Here is a 21,361-nt window from a genome sequence, read left to right on the forward strand (position 1 = left end):
ACAGTACCCACAGAGATGATTTTGGCGAGTTTTGAAATTGTCTATCAAAGGGTGGTTAAGAATAATTTTCTCTCTCTCTCTCTCTCCCTCTCTCCCTCTCTCTCCCTCTCTCTCCCTCTCCCTCCCTCTCCCTCCTTCTCTGCCTCCCCCCCCCCCCCCCCCCCCCCGTAAATGAGTTCACATCTGGTTCCTGGGGTGCTCTGGTGCTTTGATTAGGACATGGGGTTGGTTGGAAATTAAGGTGTTTTTACCGTAGACAAAAATCTTATAGTCTTGTTTGTGAGAGTTCCACATAATTTAATTGTACAATTAGGAAAGGAGTAGGGCTGTACTAAGTTATATATGCTTAGGCCTTAGGGTGGTGTGAATGAGACTATCCTCCATAGACTTAGATATCTGAATAAATACTTGGTCCACAGGTGTTGGTGCTGCTTGGGTAGAATTAGCAAGGTAGCCTTGCTAGAGCCAAGTGTGAGGTTTCAAAGCCACACACCATTTCTTGGTTTTCTTCCTTTCTTGGAGTTCAGGATGTGATCTCTCAGCTTGCTGCTACTTCAGCTGCCACATTTGTGGCTTTTCTGCCATGGCAGACTATCCCCCTGGGACCATAAAACTCTTCCTTCTATGAGTTTACCCTAGTCATAATGTTTTCTTACAGCAACAGAAGATTACTAATACAGGCCTTAAGCATGGTTTATTGCCATTTTAACATTCATATCTGAAACATCTCTTTATAGAAGCAGTGTTATCTCTGCATCTGCAGCCTTTACAGAAATGTTATTAATTGTGCTGGAATTCATGATACTAAGCTGAGAAGAAATTTAAGCAGACTCTAGGGTAAACAATCCTTTTCTTACCCAGAGTGCTGTCTCAGTCCCTGGACAGGTCTGATTCCTAGGAATTTGTTAGACTTGCAAATTTTAAATTTTAAACCCTGTCTTAAAATTATTGAATACAGTAAGGATGAAATATAGATTTTGTTGTTGTTTCCTTCTCTAGAATGCCTTCTTCAAATTATTTTTCAGCTACTCTCAGTGAGGCTTTTGTCACTAGAGTCAGGCCTGGCTGACTTGGGGAGCATTGAGTCAAGGGGCAGTGGACTCAGACTAATTCCAGGAATCTTGTATCTGTAGCCCTGCAGTAGTTATGTTTTCCTCCCCACCTTGGCTTCTTGGAGTCTTCTGTTATATTGCAAATGTATTAGCTTTTGTTGTTGTGACAAAATAAATACCTGAGAAAAAGTGCCTTAAGAAGGGTTTGTTTTGGATTTTAGTTTGAGAGTTTAGTACATCATGGTGGGAAGGGTGTGGCAGGAGCATGAGGTGGCTGGTTATATTCCATCCGCTGCCAGGAAATAGAGATGAAAGCTAGTACTCAGTTTGCTTTTTCCTTTTAATTCAGCCCAGGACCTCAGTTCAACAGAACGATGCCATCCACGATCAGGTGAATCTTCTTTTCTAGTCAAATCTTAGAAACACCTTTGTTTTCCTGGTGACTCTGAATCTTGTTGACAGTGAATCTGAACCATCACAGCATCTTTGCAGTCTACCACAGATTTATATTTAGATTCAGATGCGGGACTAAGAGGTGGCTCAGGGGGTAGAGGTACTCGACACCAAGCCTAATGACTTGATTTCAATCCCTGGAACCCATATGACGGAAATGGCCAACACCCACAAGTTATTTTCATTTCCACACACGTTAAGTAAATAAAATATAATAAATTAAGAATAGATTTATATTGATACTGTGTCTTCCTACTTTTCCCTTAAGTTTGTATCAGCTTGTGCTCTGAGTTACATGACCAGATGCTTAACCTACAGTCCTGAAATCCAGAGCAGGGCATGGTGCTAGGCAAGAGGGTTCAGAATGATGGCACATGCCAGATGCTATGAGAATTTTCATGAGGACATTTTTTGAAGGTTTGGCCTGCCTTGGCTGACTTTTTGGTGTCTTCAAATATTTTTAAGTGATTTTGTTAAATTTTTGTTGACGGTTTTATAAGAAAGAATGAAGAAAAAACAAAATCCCTTCAGAGGCTTGTGGCTCTAGGTCCAAAGAACCAGAGATAGGTCTCCAAACTCCCATATCTCACAAAGGCTTATTTTTTCATGGTTTGAGGGTATTGCCCATCATGAGGGAAAACATGGTTACAGGTGCAGTGTGCAAGTAGGAGCTTACTTGGGCAGAAAACAAAGAATACTGTATTCAACTCAGCAGACTTCTTCTTTTTTGTACTTTATTAATCTGTGCTCCAGCCCATGATATGGTGCCCTCTACATTCAGGTTAGGTATTCAGTTAATCTTCAGGAAAGGTTGTTGCAAACACAACCAGAGATATGCTTCACTGATGCCATAGTCCTTTCTCTTTGTTCATATAGTCTCTTGCACCTACAGTGACTACCCAGGCCTTGTACACTCTTCATTAATGTTTGTTTTCTCTTCTTTTTCCTTTCTTTTTCTCCTTCTCATCTTAAGAGACTCGTGTTTCCAGAGGCCTATGGACTGGTCCACTTCAGTGGGTGTGTAGAACAGGCATTGGTATAGGAAAGGAATATTAAAGTGACGTCTGCAAACTACAGTGCCGTGGTTCTGTAGAGCTCGCATGCTGTGTCCTGCATACAGAGTTAAAGTAATATTTCACAATAGTCTGGGGGCCACTCCCTTTGGGGGCCATTTTCTTTCAAACCATGACACCACCTTTCATGGGCTCTTTTTACATTAGCTCCTATGTGCTTCCAAGTTTAACATCATTGGTTCCTTGTTTAGGAAATCAGGGATTGAATTTTACAGTCTTTTGTAGAAAGTTGCAGAGTTGTTGCTCTGAGTATTTCTGCTCTGGATCTTAACAAACACCTTTAATTGTATAAAATGCTTTGGCTCAGAGGACTGAAATGAATCTGTACTACTTCACTCTCATGGTCCCCATTACTTGGGTGGGAGGATCGAATTCCTGCCTTCCACTTCTATTTAAAGAGAAGTTTTCTTAACTTCTCAGAGGATCAATCCCCACACCTTCGGCACGAGTTGAAGTATCTCTGCCTCCCACATTCCAGGACTGTGGCCACTCCAATTCTGCTCTTTGTGAGCTGTGAACTTCTTGTGTCCTAGTTCCTTTGTGTTCTCTACTGCTAGTTCTTTATACAAACATAGAAGCATACAGCAAGTACACTTTAAGTGACAATAGACATTACTAGGTGTTATCTCTCAGAGCTTTTTATGTTGATAGTGTTACTTAATTTTCAAAATAATTATGAAGTCTATGTGCCGTTTTTTTCTTGAGACAGGTCAGACTGACCTCAAGTCCATAATCCTCTCTCAGCTGATTTCCTGTGCTGAAGTTACCGCCTGTGCCACCAGAGGCCATTGATAGATGCTAATGAATTTAACTACTGAGAAAACTAAGTTATTGGAAACTTTTAGCAAAGGAGTCAATGTCACTCAATTCCTGTGTTGTAGAGTTGGGGTCCAGTAGTTCTTGAACCCAGTTGCTGAATGTACCTTTGAGTTTTAAGGTGGTGGGACAAGAGATGATTTGGGCTTTGGTTTCACATGACTTTTCTACTTTCACAGAGCTTAATCTTGTAGTTCTTCATCTTTCTAAATCTCAGCAATGTTGGTATTAGTATCTTAACAGTTTGTTAGGGATTAAAGATTCTAAAATGTAGACATACTGTACTATGTAGAGTGCTGGGTTGGGATTGAGTCCTTCATGCCTGATCATGGTCTGTCACTCCCATTCCCTTGACTAGCACATGGTCATAGTACCAAAGATGGATTTCACTAACATTTCATGGGTGTATCTCATCTTGACCTCATCTTTATTATTTTGTTGCTTCCTCTTGCTGAACCTCTCCTTCCTTTCAAATAGTCTCCCTTGTCCTCGAATGTCTTATTTTAAATATAGATTCTGTCTGAGAGGAAGTGTAGTATTTTCCTTTCCTTAATCTGGTGTGTTTTGCTTTATAGGATAGTTTCCAGTTCTATCCTTTTTCTGTTTCTCTATATGGTGAATAAATTTTTGTGTATCTGAAATTCTTTTCTGTCCAGAAGCACTTACTAGGACTAAGGCTACTTTGCCTTTTGGCTCCACCCAGTTCAACATAGCTGAGGTCCATTCAGTGCCTCTGAGAGCCATTCTCTTCACCCTAGATCCAGGGTCGGGTTGCAGCAGGTCTGTGTTGCCATTAAGCAAGTTATAGCATTCTGCTTACAAACTCGATTTAAATGCTCCATAGCCAGACCTCCTGAAAGAATCAAGAGTTTGTGCTGTGGCCATTTCAAAGCTGCGTGCTTTTTATTTTTTATTTTTATTTTCCTGCTACCACTGAATCAGGAAAACCTCTCAAAGGAGCCACAACGTTAAGCTGTGCTTAACTCCATTCTTTTGTGTCCAGAATTCCTTTCCAAGCTTTCTCAGGCTTAACCTGGATACAGTTGACCATGTTGGTGCACTATTTTGTTGTACGAAGCCACTTGTTCATTCCCAGATGCCCAGACCCAAAATAACCACACAGAAACTATATTAATTAAATCACTGCTTGACCTATTAGCTCTTGCTTCTTATTGGCTAGCTCTTACATCCTAAACTCGCCCATATCCATTAATCTGTGTATACCACATGGTTGTGGCTTACTGGGTAAAGTTCCATCCCCAGTGTCTGTCTCCAGTGGGGCTACATGGCATCTCTTTGACTCCACCTACTCTCTGTATATCTCTTCTAGCCTGGTTATATTCTGTTAAGCCATTGGCCAAAAGCAGCTTCTTTATTAACCAATAAAAGCAACACTTATACAGAAGGACTTAACACACCACTATACTAAGCAGTTTTCATTTTTGTGAACATATTTTCAGAATTCTTTCATTTTGAAAATTCTGTAGCCAATGACTTAGATTTTGTCCATGCTGAAGCTCCTTCTCAACACCATTCTGCCTTTTGTCTTTATGAGTTAGACCCTCTAAAATAATACACATTTGAACTTTTACAATATCTATTCTTTTGGCTTATTTTATTTAGCAGTATGTCCTTAAGGTTCATACACTGTGACAATCTTGGTTGTCAAATTAATTGGATTAAGAAATTTTATCAGGCAGCTGGGTATGGTGGCCCATGCCTTTAATCCCAGCACTCCAGAAGCAAATGAATTCAAGGCTAGCTTAGTCTGCATAGTAAGTTCCAGGCCAGGCAGAGCTACTTAGTGAGACCCTATCTCCATTTAAAAAAGGAAGGAAGGAAGGAAGGAAGGAAGGAAGAAAGGCAGGCCTGCAGTTATTGAACCTGCCTCGGGTATATTTGTGAGGGCATTTTCAGAAGTAGGTGTTGATCTCTGGCATTTTGACCTGTAATGAAATGAATTTGTTGTTATACCATTCATCTCGTAATTGTTGAGAGTAAGCATTTTAAAGACAATTACTGATCTAATGAATAGGAATATTAAAAAAATATTTTTGGTGAGTTGCATTTTCATGCCTATTTTATATTTAAATCTTGTTTAATTTAGCAATTTATTTTCTAGTGGTTCTGGTGTATGCTGGAATCCCAGCTGCCTGGATAGTTGTGCTGTGGTGGGAGGGGTTTTGACGCTGAGCTTGGGGCTTGAACCTCTTGAAGGGTGGGGTGGAAGCAGCCTGTGTTTGTTCTCTTCTCTCTTAGCCCTTTGGTTTTCATTATTATTCATTTGTCCTCTGTAGGGAAATGAAGCCTGGGAAGGGCCTATTTCCTGCCTCTTCTCTGGAATCCTTATATTACAGGTGATGACATCTGTGAATTCTGCCTTCTTTCTGAGGGTTTGGTGCCTTTGAATATCCCTATTAGAATGCTGGCTATTAGTTTGATAATAGGTGAGCTGCCCAGTTTCTCTCTTTAGTTGTTAGTGTGCCACAGGGCTTGTAATCGCATATGTGTAGTTGGAAGTATTGAGAAAACTGCCATAAGCTTTTCTGCCATCTGGGGAAAAACAAATATTGGGGCTACAGTACTTAGGTGTGCTGTACATTCACCAGAGGTTAGGGTGGTGGTAATAGGATGATAATATCTGCCTCTTTGGGTTGTTAATGAAAACCAAGTGAACAGACATTTTAAAAGTGCTCTGAGCAAGGTCTAGCACATAGCAAGTGGTAACTTGGTACTTAGGTTTGTGTTGTGGCTGACTGGCATGCAGTTAGTGCTGGGTATAGGATGAGTGTTAGAAGTGTCCTTGTTTTACAGACACTGAAACTGAGGTCCCAGCTGGTCTGGTGATGATTTATCCTTTGTTTCACAGGTAGTTACCATGAATTCAGTGCCTTCTTCAACTTCTTACAGTGTGACAGAAAAGAGAGATACAGCAGCTCTTATAAACCTGGCAGGGAGGCGAACAGTGGTCTTACCAGCACTTTTGGGAGTTTGTTTTACTAGGAGGCTTATTGTCTATGCTCAAAAGGTATTTGGCCCTTTATCCATTAACAGAGCTATAATGTTTGTCAAGCTATAATTTTCTAAGAAAATTGTCTTATATAGTAGAAGCAATGAGACACAGTGAGATAAATAATAATTAATAATCTTTTTTTTGTTGTTGTTTGTTTGTTTTTCAAGACAGGATTTCTCTTCTGTGTAACAGCTCTAGCTGCCTGGAACTCAGGCAGCCTTGTAGACAAGGCTATTCTGTAATTAATGGAGATTCGCCTGCCTCTGCCTTCCAGAGTGCTGGGATTAAAGGTGTGCGTTACCACCCGGCTGATAATTGGCAGTCTTAACAGATATTAGCTTGGTATGAGATTCTTAGCATTGGAAAGTTATCATATATTATAGATACTAGATGCAGGTTGGAAGTGTTGCATTTATTTAAATGTTTAATTCCTTATGCAGACATAGGGAGGGTCATAGACTTCAAAATATATACATGTGTAGTATGAATACTATTTTCCTAGATATTCCTCTAGTCAGCTCTCAGAAGAGCATTTATTTCTCTTTTTGCTCCCAAAAGTATTCTGATGTGTTTGTGGGTAAGACTAACAAAGCCACTACAACATTATAAGAAATGTGGCAGCCAATTTCTTTCTTTATTTTTTTTAAAAGATTTATTTATTTATCTATTTATTATACAGTGTTCTGTCTGTATGTTTGCCTGCATGCCGGAAGAGGGCATCAGAGCTTATTATAGGTGGGTTTGAGCTACCATGTGGTTGCTAAGAATTGAACTCAGGACCTCTGGAAGAGCAGGCAATGCTCTTAACCTCTGAGTCATCTCTCCAGCCCATGGCAACCAATTTCTTATTTTTATAACATATTTTTTGACATTTATAAGCAATTCATTTGTTAAAAAGTTTACTTTGGGCTAGAGAGATGGTGCAGTGGTTAAGAACACATACTGTTTTTGTAGACCTGAGTTTAGTTCCCAGCACCCATATCATATGGCTCACAACTGTCCATAACTCTACCTCCAGGGGATCTGTTATCTTCTGGTGTGTGTGAAAACCTGCACACAAGCCGGGCGGTGGTGGCGCACGCCTTTAATCCCAGCACTTGGGAGGCAGAGGCAGGCGGATCTTTGTGAGTTCGAGACCAGCCTGGTCTACAAGAGCTAGTTCCAGGACAGGCTCCAAAAACCACAGAGAAACCCTGTCTCAAAAAACCAAAAAAAAAAAAAAAACAAAACCTGCACACAATTAAAAATAATGAATCTTTAAAAAATAGTTCATTCCCAGTGACTTGCAGGCCAGGGTGGACATGTGCACAGCATTTGGAAGGTTCTAGAGTTACCTTTCTGCATACTGATCTTGCTCATAGCATTTGTTTACTAGCCTGATGTGTTTTCATTCTGATTTTGCAGTTGGTACTTCAGCAGTGGGAGTTTAGAAGAAATATTAGAGCACTGTTCCTGTGGTTTATTGTATAGCTGGGATATTGACAGTCTGCATCTTTTCCTCTATGTTGCTTTTTCTCTTTCACATTCACTCTGTAACTGTTAAGTCTCTGACTAGAGGGACCTGAAGGTGACATGGTATCCAGGATGGAGACAGGATGTATCATTACTGTGTGTGTGTGTGTGTGTGTGTGTGTATGTATGTATGTATGTATGTATATATATGTATGTATATACACACACACACACACACACACATATATATATATATATAATATATCTTTTCTGTGGTCTGGGAGAGAAAACACAAATTTCTTCTGCCATCGTCTTGTTGCCTGGTTTCCACACTTCTGTGGTAGCTACTATTGTAAGATGCTGGAGATTGTGCTAGAATAGACACTTTTGCCTTCTGTCACAGAGTTTACATGTAGTGGGGGCAGCTAGGCAGTAAACGATGTATAAGTAAACTATGTGAGGAAATGCAGTAGGAAAGTAGATAGGCCATATAATTTCGGATGTAGTGCTCAGGACACTTTGAGTAGGCACCATTAGAGCAACCCTTGACAGGGAAGGGGCATGACTGTAATAACTGAGGAAATATTCCACATGGAGAGACAGCAGGAAGGTCAATGCAGTGGTTGCGCTAAGGAGAACAATGAATACGTGTGAGATGAGGGTATAGACAAGAATATTACACAGGGTTTTGCAGACTGCTAAGTATGTTGGTGCCTATCTTGGGAAAATTAGGGAATTATTGATGAGATTCAAACAGAGGAGTGAATGACATGCTTGCTTTTTTGAGAGCATCAGCAGCTGCTGGGTTTAAGTTATAACCCAAGGAAGCAAGTTGGAGGCTGTAGCTATAATCTTGCAGGAGCTTTGGCCAGAATGTGGACAGTAGCCATTGAGAAGTACATAGACACTGATGTTCTGAAGGTAGTGAATAAGAGTTTCTGACAGATCACTTTGAAGCAAGAAGGCAGGAGTGACTAGGGATGAGAGTTTGGGGTTTCTACACATAGTACTTTCTTTCTTGTAAATTTTAGTTGAATGTTTTTACTTGTGAAGTAGTACTTATTAGAGTTGCATTTAATATGCTAATACTAAATATTTAATTGGAACATCACAGAATTTTTAATGGATTCTGATCCTTTAGATTTCTCTATGGTCTATATCTGTTCTTTTAAAAAGATGTTACTTGGTTAGGACCCCCCCCCCCCACACACACACACACGCACACATACAGGGTTTCACCGTGTTGCCTTGGCTGCGCTGAAACTTACTTTGTAGACCAGGATATTCTTGAACTCACAGATATCTGCATCTCTCTGCCTCCCAAGTGCTGAGATTAAAGGGTATGCTACCACTGCCTGGTGTGGGTTATGGATTTAAAAACATACTTTGTTTTTAATATTTAACAAGTACCATACAAAAGTAATTATATGCTTCCCCACCCTACCTCCCACCCCTGGCAAGCTGCTTGACCCCTTTGAATCCTCAAAATGAGGAAGTTATCTCTTTGGAATTGTCTCATAGACTAAGGCTTTTATTTCAACTATAACTATAGGTTTTTGTTTGTTTTTTGATACAGGATATTTCTGTGTAGACCAAGCTGATCTCAAACTCAGATTCTTCTGCCTCTGCCTCCTGAGTATTGGGATTATAGGTTTATAGCTCTATGCCTATCTATAACTACAGTTTTTAGAAAAGGTTCAGGTAGTCCTTTTGATTGCTGTTGGCACCCTCCCCCTTCCTTTCCAGCTATCATCTGGCGCCGTGGCTTCTCAGTGGGTCAGTGGTCCTTTCTTCCTATTCCCTTCTCTTAGGATTGTACTTTTCTCCTCTACCACCAGTGCCTTAGCTCCAGCCCCTCTTTATTCTGCTTTGGGAGTCCTGAGCCAGTTATTAAATTGGGCTAGAAAATGATTCCTGGATTAGGTGGGTGGTGGCTCAGAGTCCTTGGATCACAGCTGAGCATGAGGACCCTCCCTCCTGGCAGGGCCTTGCCTCTAGTGTCCTTGTTCTCATGGTGGAAGCTGTGCAGTAGTGGTGCTTTTGCTCAGTAGGTGTCTTGAACAGTTGGGTGCAGTAGGAGTAGCTTGTGGTGGTGGTGGTGGTGGTGGTGGTGGTGGTGCTGGTTTCTAAAAGTTATGAGTTTCCAGTATACTCACCCTTGGCTTGGATGACTTTTGGTGCAGCTTTTTGGTGATTGCTCATGTTCAGCTCCAAGGCATGCTTATGTGATGAGGCAGAACTTAGTATGCTTGCTTTTTCTAGGATGGCAATAGTCCTCCATGACCCTGCCTCCTCTGTAGTGGCCTACGATATCCTTTTTGGTCTGATGGCTCTGTTTGCTAGCTTCTTCTGTTCTTCCAGCCTGCTTGCAATGTTTTTCTGCAGTTCTTTCTTCTTAGTATTGCCTAGGATCATAGTTCATGCCTGGGAATAATGTGTTTTCAGGGGGGCTCAGGAATGGCCGCTGGAGCTCTGGCAGCTGTTAGACTCTGAGTGGAGCTCAGGGTCAAGAACATCTATTATCACAGGTAGAAGGAAACTGTCTTGGACATTGCTGGGTACAAACATGCTTATTGTTTTAAGTATTTGTTCAGCTCCTATTTTCAGAAGTTAATAAATTAATAGAAAAACTTTAGACATTTACATGTAAGGTCAGTGCTTGAGTTTGGCTTAGTTTGTGGGGTTGTGTGACTAAAGGGTCATTTACATACTAGACAAGCTAGAACTGTGGAGCTTCAGTGTGTAGTACATATACTTTAAGGGCAACTTCTTACCTGCTGTCCTTATGCTCACATGGAATGTATTCAGATAGCTTAATTTTGTCATGATCTTGACTCTCAGTCTGAATCGAAAAAGCAAGTAGTTTTGCGTTTTTTAAAAAGTTGCTGATGCGGATTGTAAAAGTAGTTCCTGTCCTACTCAGGTATGAGTTAGTTTTCATCTTTTGAGGCTAAAAAAAGAAATCATACTTGAAGCCAGAAAAGGAATCTTGTATCCCTCATTATTCTTTAAGCATATTTTAAAATAAGTTGGCTACCTTAAATTCTAGTTTATGTTTTTTAGATAGTCCATACGTATTTATAGGTATATTGAGAAAATATCAATGAAGGAAAATTTTACCTTTGAGGTATTTGGGCTCATATGGGTTGCCTCCACATTTGATTTTTGCTTTGAGCATAATATTTTTTCAAAAAACTTATTTTATCAAGTTAATTATTTTTAGTTTAAGACTAGAATTAGGCTGGTAAAGTGCCAAAGGCATGATTCTGAAGACAGGAATTGCTTAGGAACTATCTATGGACAGTTGATCTGGGTCAGACTGGATTTGCAGCTTACTCAGTTTTAAGAGTCCACTGTCATTTTGTAAACAGAAGTCTGCCAGATGAAGTGAACAGAAGGGCGGGATTAGCATATTCATAAGGTGCTGGCTCCAGGACTTCTTTTCTCCTCCCCTTTCTCCCTCTCCCTCTCCCTGAATGAATCTAGAAACACAGACCCATAGGGTCGCATGACTAGCTGGTTTTATTCTGTTCAGTGGCTTAATCTGGCCAGGATGGTCTGTGTTTCAGATTGCGGAAGAAGATTCGGTAACTGAGAGGCCACCGTGGAGCTGCTGGAAACTGTTACAGAAGGAGCACCTCTCAAACCGTGCTTCAGGCTCTGAAAAGGAGCACAGGGGAAGCTTACTTAGTCTTGCTTTGGATCCAAGCAAATGCTGTCGGAGCGATGAACTGGGACTTTGTGTGCGGACTCCTGGCTTGATCTTGATAGGATTGGGTGTATGTTGTTGGAGCGGGCAGGCCAAGAGGCCCTGAGACCTACAGGTGCTGTCTGTATGGAGAAAAGCGGCTGTAGTCCATTTCCAGTGTGTTGGGCTAAAGGTATAACAACTTAAAGAACTATTTAGTGTGTGCTTATGTCAGTTCATGCTTTTGTACTAAAAACCAACAAGATAATAGTTCTTTTAGAACTTAGAGTTACAATTACATTTGAGGAAAAAAAAAGATGTGGTATAGGTTTACAGCTGGTGCGTAAAACCAGTTAGGCAACTTTGCAAGTAGAAAATGAAACGTTTGTATGGAAATAATCTTAAGCGATCTAAATCATTTTTCTGTGCTTGTCCTGTGTGCCATTTATTTTTGCCTTTTCATTTTACTCAGGACACTTATCTCTTCTGCGCCATAGAGGCTTTTAAAGAACAAAATGATTAGTTTTAATTATAGGATAAGAGGAGAAAAGGGTATTGTGGGCTTAGTTGTTTTAAAGTGGATTTCCTTTATTGTCTATATGCCTTGTATATTTAGCTTGAAGCTCTTGTTATTTTGAGAATATTACCACAGGTCAAAAATACTGTGAGTGAAGAATTTTCTACTTCAGTGTGAGAATTTGTTTTTATGTAGAAATATAAATATGAAGTAGGGCATCTTCATTCCAGCATTCAAGGTAGCATTTAGAAAGTATAGTTAAGTTAAAGAAGCTGTAAAAATTTGTGCATAACTCAAGACAGACAAATTCAACTAGAAATTGATTTGCTTAGCATAGTGGTGAATATTTAAGCCATTAACATACTTAATGATTTCATAAAAATATTGTCACTATGTGAAGAGTGTCTTTAGGTACTGTTTTAATCTATTTAGGAAGGCTTTCAAAAGGAGGAACCTACACTTGGGCAAGAGCTGCACTTTGATGAATGAATTACAGGCTTATTCAGTTTAATTTTTAGGCTAAAGATATTAATATTAGTATCTCTAGATTAGGATGTGTTAGGATCACACTTCAGTTTTCCAGATTGTTTTTCATTGGTTGAGTTGTCTTTATTACTTATTAGTTCCTTTTTAGGCTTTTGCACCAAAGCTTGCAATATTTGAACTGTTTTAGTATCTGAATAAAGTCCTCATCACTTTTATCATACATAGGCACTCATAGTAAAGACTTCATCCAGTTAAATTGAAGCTCTCAAATTTTAAAGGACATTGACCTCTTACTGCTGTAGTTTTGTGGCATGAGGACTATGTAATGCAAATGAGCATAATTGAGGCAGAACTGAGCCTTTCTGAAGCATTTGTAGGTTGTGTCCAGAATGCTATCTCTATAATATGATGGTGCTGAGCATCAGTAGTAAAGCCCTCCAGACTGTAGCTAGCCAAGAGCTAAAGACCTAGACCAATGGGATGTTAGCAACTGGATTTTCTACTTAAATACCTACATTGGCCTTAGAAATGAGAACTTTTAACAGAAAAGAGATAGTAGTGTTTTGGCTCACCACAAAGAAATTGATCAAAGCAACATGCTTTTCAAGTGTTTGCAGACTAATTAGAGAAATACAAATAGCTGATTTTTTAATTAAAATGTACCTTTTGGTAGATGACAGACTGGATGAGGGGAGCAGAGCTTTTAAAGCAGTGGATGGGAAATGGGACACATCAAGAGGCACAGTGGGCCCCATCTCTACGTGCAGCGCCAACAGCCTTCTCCTCTCTTGGATAGTCTGGTGGTTCAAGTGGAGGAGCTTGTCACCTTGTCCTCTTCAATTGAGCATATGCTTTTGCAGTGATTGTCCAGTGCAGCTGTCTTTAAATTTCCTCTCTGACTGCTTGTTTTACTTTCTCTCCTGAGACACCTGTCCTCATTCATGTTAATACTGTTCATAAGAACAACGATGCTAGTTGTTAGTAATTAGCTGACTCGGTTATTTCAAATGTGACAGTTAAAGTATGTAGACAAAGTTAAAACCTCAGAGCCAAAGAATATACAAATATCAGCCTGCAAATGGACATTCTAAACCGTGTATTTGTTTCAACTAGTCACATTAACCTCAAAACACATAGCAGTGTCCTAGTTTTAAAAAGACATAAGATTCTTACCAGGACAGGCTAAAAATAGTAGAACAGACCTATATTTGTATACTTTGAAGTGGATCTTCAAGGTACCCTTACTTAATACTTGGGGGTCTATTCTTTAATAGTTAGTATATTGTTTAATTTGGTGTGAAGAATCACCCAAGAAGATTATATTTAAAAATATTTAAGAAAGGTATGTACCCACATTGTGATTTTCTAGGCATAATTAAGAATACTAAGAGAAAATATTCTCAGAACATTTGGTTGCAAAGTGTTGGGTTGGGAAAACTCTACTTCTGGGGTTTTCTAATTATCAGTTATACATTGTTCCATCATTTTGGAAAAAAAAAGACTACAAATATCATAGTGATGGTTTAGTTTTTAGGAAAAAGTATGTTTTCTAGTTTCTTTAATTTTTCCCCTCTTCTGACTTATGCAGTTGAAGTCACACTTACTCTGCATTCAAATTTTAAATTTTATCTGTTTATCCATCTATCCATCTGTGCAGTACATCTTCCCTTCTCTGTTATACTAAAATGGCAGTGCTTCTTGGGACTCTTAGCTGTCCTGAATCTTCCCCATCTTAGTATACATTGGGCTCCCATGCACTTATTCATGCTTTAGATCCAGAATGCTTCTTTGACTTTCCCTTCCATGCACAATAAGTTCATAATTTTATTTTGATTGTTCTATATACAGTGTATGTCTTGAGTTAATCAATTTATGTCTCTGTTATGTCTGCTCTTGCTGTGTCCATACATGTTTGTTCATCCTTCACATACCTATTGGAATAATTTTGTGAAAACAGAAATCTGATATTTTCATGATGTTTTTCAGTGACTTACTAGATTTGGATCAAGCACCACATTCTTACTGTGCCCCACAGATCTCACTTTATCCTTTCTCTCTTGTATTCTCCATCTCCGAGCTATTGTCTTGCTCATTAGCAGTGTAATCACTTTGGTTTTGCACATTGGGAAAGCTCCCTCTCAGACCTTCTGTATATGCTGATGCCACCGTTAGAACCGCTCTTCCATTCGGTGACTCCCCTAGTCCTATTTACCATAAGGATACCCCTTAAATGAGTTCTCATCCCTCAACCTAGCCAGATCCTCTCCAGGGTTCCTACCAGAGCCTGTACTTCTTTGGCACATTATATACTGTGATAAGTCATTTCACAGTTACCTTGTCTGATTTCTGTCTCCCTTAGTAGACTTAACATCCTCTGGGATAATGTGAGATTTTTTTTCTGCCCAGTAAATACTAGGCAAAAAGGGTGTTATTTTAGTATTTGTTAATGTATTCTGTATAGAAAAAGTTTTATTTTAAGGGCTCTTCAAAAGCTAACATTCCTTTGCTTATATTATATTGTATTTGGATGAACCTAGTTTTAATACTCGTCAAATTGACTGCTCTAATTTTGCTGTATTTGTGTATGGTTTTCTTCTGAAAATAAAAGTGTATGTGTAGAATTTAGCATAGCAGCCTGTAGAGTTGGTAGCTGATGGATGTATGCATGTATATGGCATGGCTTTGTTCTTCAGCTACTGCCAGTTCTTTTATACTTATCTGAGTATTTCACTAAATATTTCTCATGATTCTTTTCTACTTTACCTTTGTTAGCATTTTCTCTTTTTTTTTTGTGTGTGTGGGGGGTTCAAGACAGGGTTTCTCTGTGTTAAGAGCCCATGTTGTCCTGGAACTCACAGATATCCACCTGCCTCTGCCTCACAAGTGCTGGGATTAAAGGTGTGTGTGTGACTACTACCTCGCAGCATTTTCTAAAAAAAACATTTTTTATTTTATTTTGTGTGTGAATGTTTTGTCTGCATGTATGTGTCTGAGGCACATGTATGCCTGGTGCCCTTGAAGTGCCAGGTCTTAGATCTCCTGGAACTAGTGTTACAGACAGTTGTGAGGCTCCATTGGGAATTGAACCTTTGTTCTCTGGAAGAACAGAAAGTTCAAGAGTAGATTGTGCTTTTAACTCTGAGCTATCCATCTCTGCAGCCCAAAAGTAGCATTTTTGAGAGAGCTGTGCCTCTTGTAACATGTAAACTTTGTTCCTCAGGTACTAAATGTCATGTGTGAGCTGAACTTGTACATGCACATGAGTTCATGTGTATGGCTCCATTCATTTCTCATAAAGGTCTCTGAGATAGGAGTTCATAAGTATTCCAGTTTTGCAGAAGATATTTTAAGGCACTGAAGCCAAATAACTTGGCAATGGTTACTTAGGTCACAGAAAGCAGAGTCAGGTTCTGAACTGTGGGGATCTGACTCAGGTGTGACTGTTAATCATCATACTATGCATGCCTAAATGGGAAGATTATAAGATCCTAATAGAATTGTTAACCTTGTCTAATGTTTGCATGTTAAGAACATGTCTTCTGCCGTCAAGTATTTTCTCCTAAATTCATCAATCATTTTACAAGTTGCTGGCTTGTCAATATTTGGCTGATGCTAAGGAGTAAAAAGGCATAGATTTCTACTCCCTGAATTGATAGAAGATATGGAATGTTACATCTGGGTTGGGGTCTGAAACAGTCTGAAGTACCTTGTTAGGTAGGCCCATCTGAGAGGATTTTTATTCTAGGTAGAGAAGGAAAAGGTGGAGAAGGAAATGCCCAACAGATTGCATAACAAAGAGTCTTGATGGGATGGCAGTGTGTCCTGGAAGAGAGTGCCAGAACTCTGGCTTTTCCCCTGACTTTCTCACTTGTCTGGCATGAGATGAAATAATCTAAGGTGCAGATCAATTCTAATAAAATTTTCCTTAAAAATAGCTGAATGAGAAGAGTAGTCCTCCCCTAGGAAACATGGCTGTGTCCTCTCTGGTGTGTTAAGCAGTGAATATTGCCTCTTATGTTTTAACAGGAAGACTATTGTGCCCTCCCCCCTCTTTTCTGTTGTGAACATTACAGCAGCCCCTCACCATAATATTGTAGTGGGCATTAGTATGTCTTCATCACGTTCTTTTCCCCTGGCTCATTATCAGTATTTGTTTTTACTGTGGAGAAGTGGTAGGAGGAAGTGTCTTTGTTTGATTTCAGGAAGAAAGTGTTTAGTGTTAAATATGTTAGCTATAGCCGGGCGGTGGTGGCGCACGCCTTTAATCCCAGCACTCGGGAGGCAGAGGCAGGCGGATCTCTGTGAGTTCGAGACCAGCCTGGTCTACAAGAGCTAGTTCCAGGACAGGCTCCAAAACCACAGAGAAACCCTGTCTCGAAAAACCAAAAAAAAAAAAATGTTAGCTATAGTTTTGTCTGTATTTGAAATTATTAGTATTATTAATTAATTGAAAATAGTTTCTTTTTAGTTCTTAATTCATAAGGCTCTTTTATTTATAGTAAGAAAGATGTTAAATTCTGTCAATTTTTTTCTTTTTTTGTCTTCCTTTTTTCCGTTTATTTATTTATTAAAGATTTCTGTCTCTTCCCTCCCCCCACCTCCCATTTCCCCTCCCCTCCCCCAATCAAGTTCCCCTCCCTTGTCAGCCTGTAGAGCTATCAGGGTTCCCTGCCCTGTGGGAAGTCCAAGGACCACCCACCTCCATCCAGGTCTAGTTCTTGAACATATGAATTTTTAAAAGAACAATGTGATCTGTTATGGTGTTTGAAAAATATGTTTTTGATGGTGTTAAGGATTGAAACCATGTCATGCAGGTGCTAGACTAATGCTGAAGCAGTGAGTTGTATGCCCCAGTCTGATATATATTAAGTTTTCAGGGTTAAGTCAACTCTGGTGGTTGAATTAGACTGCCCCTCCCCCCGACTCAATATTTGAATGCTTAGTTCCAAGTTGATGGACTGTTGGGAAAGATTAGGAGATGTGGACTTGTTGGAGTATATGTTCCATTATTGGAGGAGTAGGCTTTGAAATTTCAGCAGCACATGCCAGGCTCAGTGTCTTTTTCTCTGTCTGCTGCCTGTGGATCAGGATATAATGCTCTGAGCTATTTCTTCAGCACTATACCTGCTACCATGCCTCCCCCCCCCCCCATCATGATAATAGACTAACTCTGAACCTGCAGCAGGCATCTAATAAAGTGCTTTCTCTTTTAAGAGTTACCTTGTTCATGGTGTCTTTTCACAGCAATAGAACAGTGACTAAGAATGGGGTTGGTATAAGAAGTGGCGTATTGCTGTGACAAGCTTGATCATGTTGTTTGGAGAAATATGAAAGACTTTGGACTAGAAAGAATATTGGGACTTTGGACTAGAAAAGTTAATGATGGAAGTCACAAAATAAGCCCACACCAGTTCAGAATTATGAATTATAAAAGGATTATTTAAGGGAGGAACTTACAGATCACTGTCCTAGATAACAGTCCTCTGCATGATCAGGAACAGAGTCTAGCAGCTGGAAGCTGGAGCTGGAAGCAAGAGACCAGGAACACTTTTATACCTGCTTTTATGGTATAAGAGATCACATCCAAGTAGGCTGGTATCTTAAAGGCTATTGGCTGAAGGAGCAGAATGTGCTCCCACAGCAAAAAGTGGTTGAACCAATAAACAGGACTTACTGGGTCATTCTAATAGGATCATGGAAGACAGTGGTGCTGAGGATGATGTGGCCTATAGGGGCCTAGATCAAGGGGTTTCAGAGGGGAAGAATATTAGTAAGTGGGCAATCACAAGACCATTCTTGTGATGTTTTGGTAAAGAATGTGACTGCTTTCTGCCTTTGTTTAAAAAGAAACTGCTAGAGACTTACTTGAAGAATGTTGGATTAATGGTGTTGACAAAAGAGATTTCAAGATAGCCTAGCATTGATAGTGTCACTTGATTACTTGATTACTAGTGATCGATCACTCTTATGCAGATCTATAATGGAAAAAAAAAACAGGATCACTTGAACTCTGTGGCTGTTATGAACAATGTTGTCTCAAACATTAATGGCCAAGTATTTATTTGGATATGTGTTTTTAGTTTCTTGGAAGTACTCTTAGTGGTGGAATTTTCGGGGGTCATATAGTGGTTCTGTTTAGCCATTTGAGGACCTGCTAGATGGCTTTTATGTTGATTGTGCTGTTTTACATTCCTGCTACTTGAAGCATAAGGGCTCCTGTTTTTCTATATTCTTGCCAACAGAGGTAGTTATCTTTTCTGAAAAGTAAATTTCTCACAACTTAAAGAGTTTCTAAAATATTAATGGTGTTGATTCTACTTCCTGTGATGTTTATGGCATATATACTTTTATGTTTGTTGTCTACTTTTTAAATTGAAACTTTTTAAATATATCACTTTTTTCCTTCCCCATCCTCATTCCAACCCTTCTCCTACTTCTGTTCTTTCTCAGATTGATGGCCTCTTTCTTATTATTATTACATATATACATACACACATGCATACATGCTTAAGTATATAAATATAATTTGCTGGGTCTGTTTTGTGATATATAGTGATATATGTAAAATTTGGGGGCTGACTGTTTTATATTAGATTACCTATTAGGGGCCTCATCTCTGGAAGAGGTTACATTTCCCCTACTCAGCAATCACCAAAATCACCAATTGCTGTAGTGTTTTGTTTATGGGTGGGATCCTCAAAACAGATACATCTAAAATACAGTTTCTACACCTATGGCCCAGGGAACATTTAGAAGAGGGGACAGAAAGACTGTAAGAACCAGAGGTACAGGAAGTCATTTTCAGTTAAAAATGATAGGGAAGCTATACCATTTTTTTGAACAATATGGCTACAGGTGTTTGTGTACAAGGAAATGCAGAGACCAGAGCAGGGTATCAGGTGCCTTTCACTATTGATTGACACCTTATTGTCTTGAGAGAGGTTATCTTACTGAATCAGAAGCTGACCCTTTGGCCAGCCAGTGAGCACTGAGGATCTGCACATCTCTGCTTCTCAGTGCTAGGGCTATAGGCATATGTAGCTGTGCCCAGCTTGTTACTTGGGTGTTGGGGATTTGAATTCGGGTACTAATGACTTCAGAGCAAGTGCTCTAAACTATCTACTTAGCTCTACCTTGTTTTACTGTTTTTAGTTGCCCATATTTAGAATGTATAAAGTCTCGAGTTTTATTTGAAGTAAAGAAAAAAAAACTTCGAAGTAAATTCTTGAAAGTAGGCAGCAGATTGGCACCTTTGCCTTTGTAGTGATGTATTCTTACAAATGAAAAGTAGATGTAAAGAAAGGAAGGGGTATTAACATTATCTTATTTTAATTAAGCCAATGAAGTTTTGACATTGTTAGATAGGAATCAGGTCCTTTAACATATTTTTTATTTTTTTAAAGCTGACATTTTAAGGTTGTTCTCTTATATCAGGCCCTGGGTGTAGAGAGCGCAGTGATTTTGTGGGGTTGCTAAGTTCCTATTCAACTTAAGTACTTTGTGCATGGAATATAGAATGGAGACTAGAAGAAAGTGTTGGTAACATAATTGTCAGATTGTAATTGCTACTCATGTACACTGAAAAATCTTATTTCATTTTTTTTCCCTCAACAGAATATGACAGATACCTAGCATCTAGCAAAAGAATGGCAGCTGCTTATCTTGACCCAAACTTGAATCATACACCAAGTTCAAGTTCTAAGACTCACCTGGGTACTGGCATGGAACGGTCCCCTGGTGCAATGGAGCGAGTATTAAAGGTCTTTCATTACTTTGAAAGTAGTAGTGAGCCAACCACCTGGGCCAGTATTATCAGGCATGGAGATGCTACTGATGTCAGGGTAAGTATGTCTTTTTCATGACATTTTAAAGTAGTTATGTTTCAGTGGCATACGACCCCCTTTCCCACAAAAAAAAAAAGATGAAATAGTTTTTATTTAATGTCTTAGTACTTCCCATGTTACACAGACATTAAACTTTTCTTCTGATATGCACCCAAGGGCTAGGGATAGAGGTGGTCAGTGTTAGAGCATTTGCCTAATAGTGTGAGGCCTTGGGTTTGCTTCCCCAGCACTTGGCAGGGAGGACATTGCTAATATATGACTACTGTTTTCTTAGGATAATAGTCACGAAATCACATTTTAATCATGTACTGCAATTTACTTGTTTTCCCAGTTAATTATTTTAGCCTTTGGAAAGGTACAAAGAACCAATGCAATTAAGATAACTTCTGATCTATTAAAATAAAATCATTTTTCTATGTGTTGTTAATTTAGGCGTGCTCCCATATCTTCAGGTAGAGTAATTTCCTTAAAAAAAAAAACCCATTGATTATATCATGTTTTTAAACACTGTGTTATGTTTTAAGAATCTAAAAGGTCTATATTAGCCAGCTTTGTATCACTGTAATGAAATTTCTGAATCAGTTATGGTTGATTTTGGCTCCTATTTTGAGATTCTAGTAATGAAAGTAGTCCTGTTGCTTTCAGCTTTCTGGCAAGGCCACATAACATAGTAGGAGCTACCTGGTGCAAACTGCTCCATCTCTGAGTCAGGAAGAAGAGGCTTTAGCCCCCCTCAAGGATATTCTAGCTATCTATAGATCTCTTATTAGTCCCACCTCCTAGAAGTATCCCTAACCATACTAGAAGGCAGTAACCATAGCAAAGCCTCTTTAGAAGCTTTTGCCTTTATAGCATAAAATCTGTAGGGTAGAGATGTGGCAAAGTGTAGAATACACCCCTGCAGGCTGTCTGGGTGCTGGGAAGCTTAAAGGTGGGCCCACCAACCCAAATGGAGAAGCTAGTACTG

The 21,361-nt window shown here is 39.4% G+C and overlaps 1 protein-coding gene across 10 annotated transcripts in view; it reads left to right on the forward strand.

Moving 5' to 3' along the window:
• Ptk2 (protein tyrosine kinase 2) overlaps window positions 1-21,361 on the forward strand; it is a 220,945-nt gene that overhangs the window by 35,732 nt on the left and 163,852 nt on the right. For 8 of the 10 annotated variants that reach the window (XM_041672218.1, XM_041672219.1, XM_041672220.1 and 5 more), the window contains exons 3-4: window positions 11,429-11,740; window positions 20,165-20,391. In XM_041672218.1, coding sequence (XP_041528152.1) covers window positions 11,641-11,740; window positions 20,165-20,391 — 327 coding nt within the window. In that variant the 5' untranslated portion in view covers window positions 11,429-11,640. The remainder of the gene's footprint in view (window positions 1-11,428; window positions 11,741-20,164; window positions 20,392-21,361) is intronic. The other 2 variants (XM_041672227.1, XM_041672225.1) reach the window with 1 other exon arrangement.

Source organism: Microtus oregoni, unplaced genomic scaffold, assembly GCF_018167655.1.
Source record: "Microtus oregoni isolate MIOR12 unplaced genomic scaffold, Mior012 000022F_ref0000154, whole genome shotgun sequence".
NCBI classification, from domain to species: domain Eukaryota; kingdom Metazoa; phylum Chordata; class Mammalia; order Rodentia; family Cricetidae; genus Microtus; species Microtus oregoni.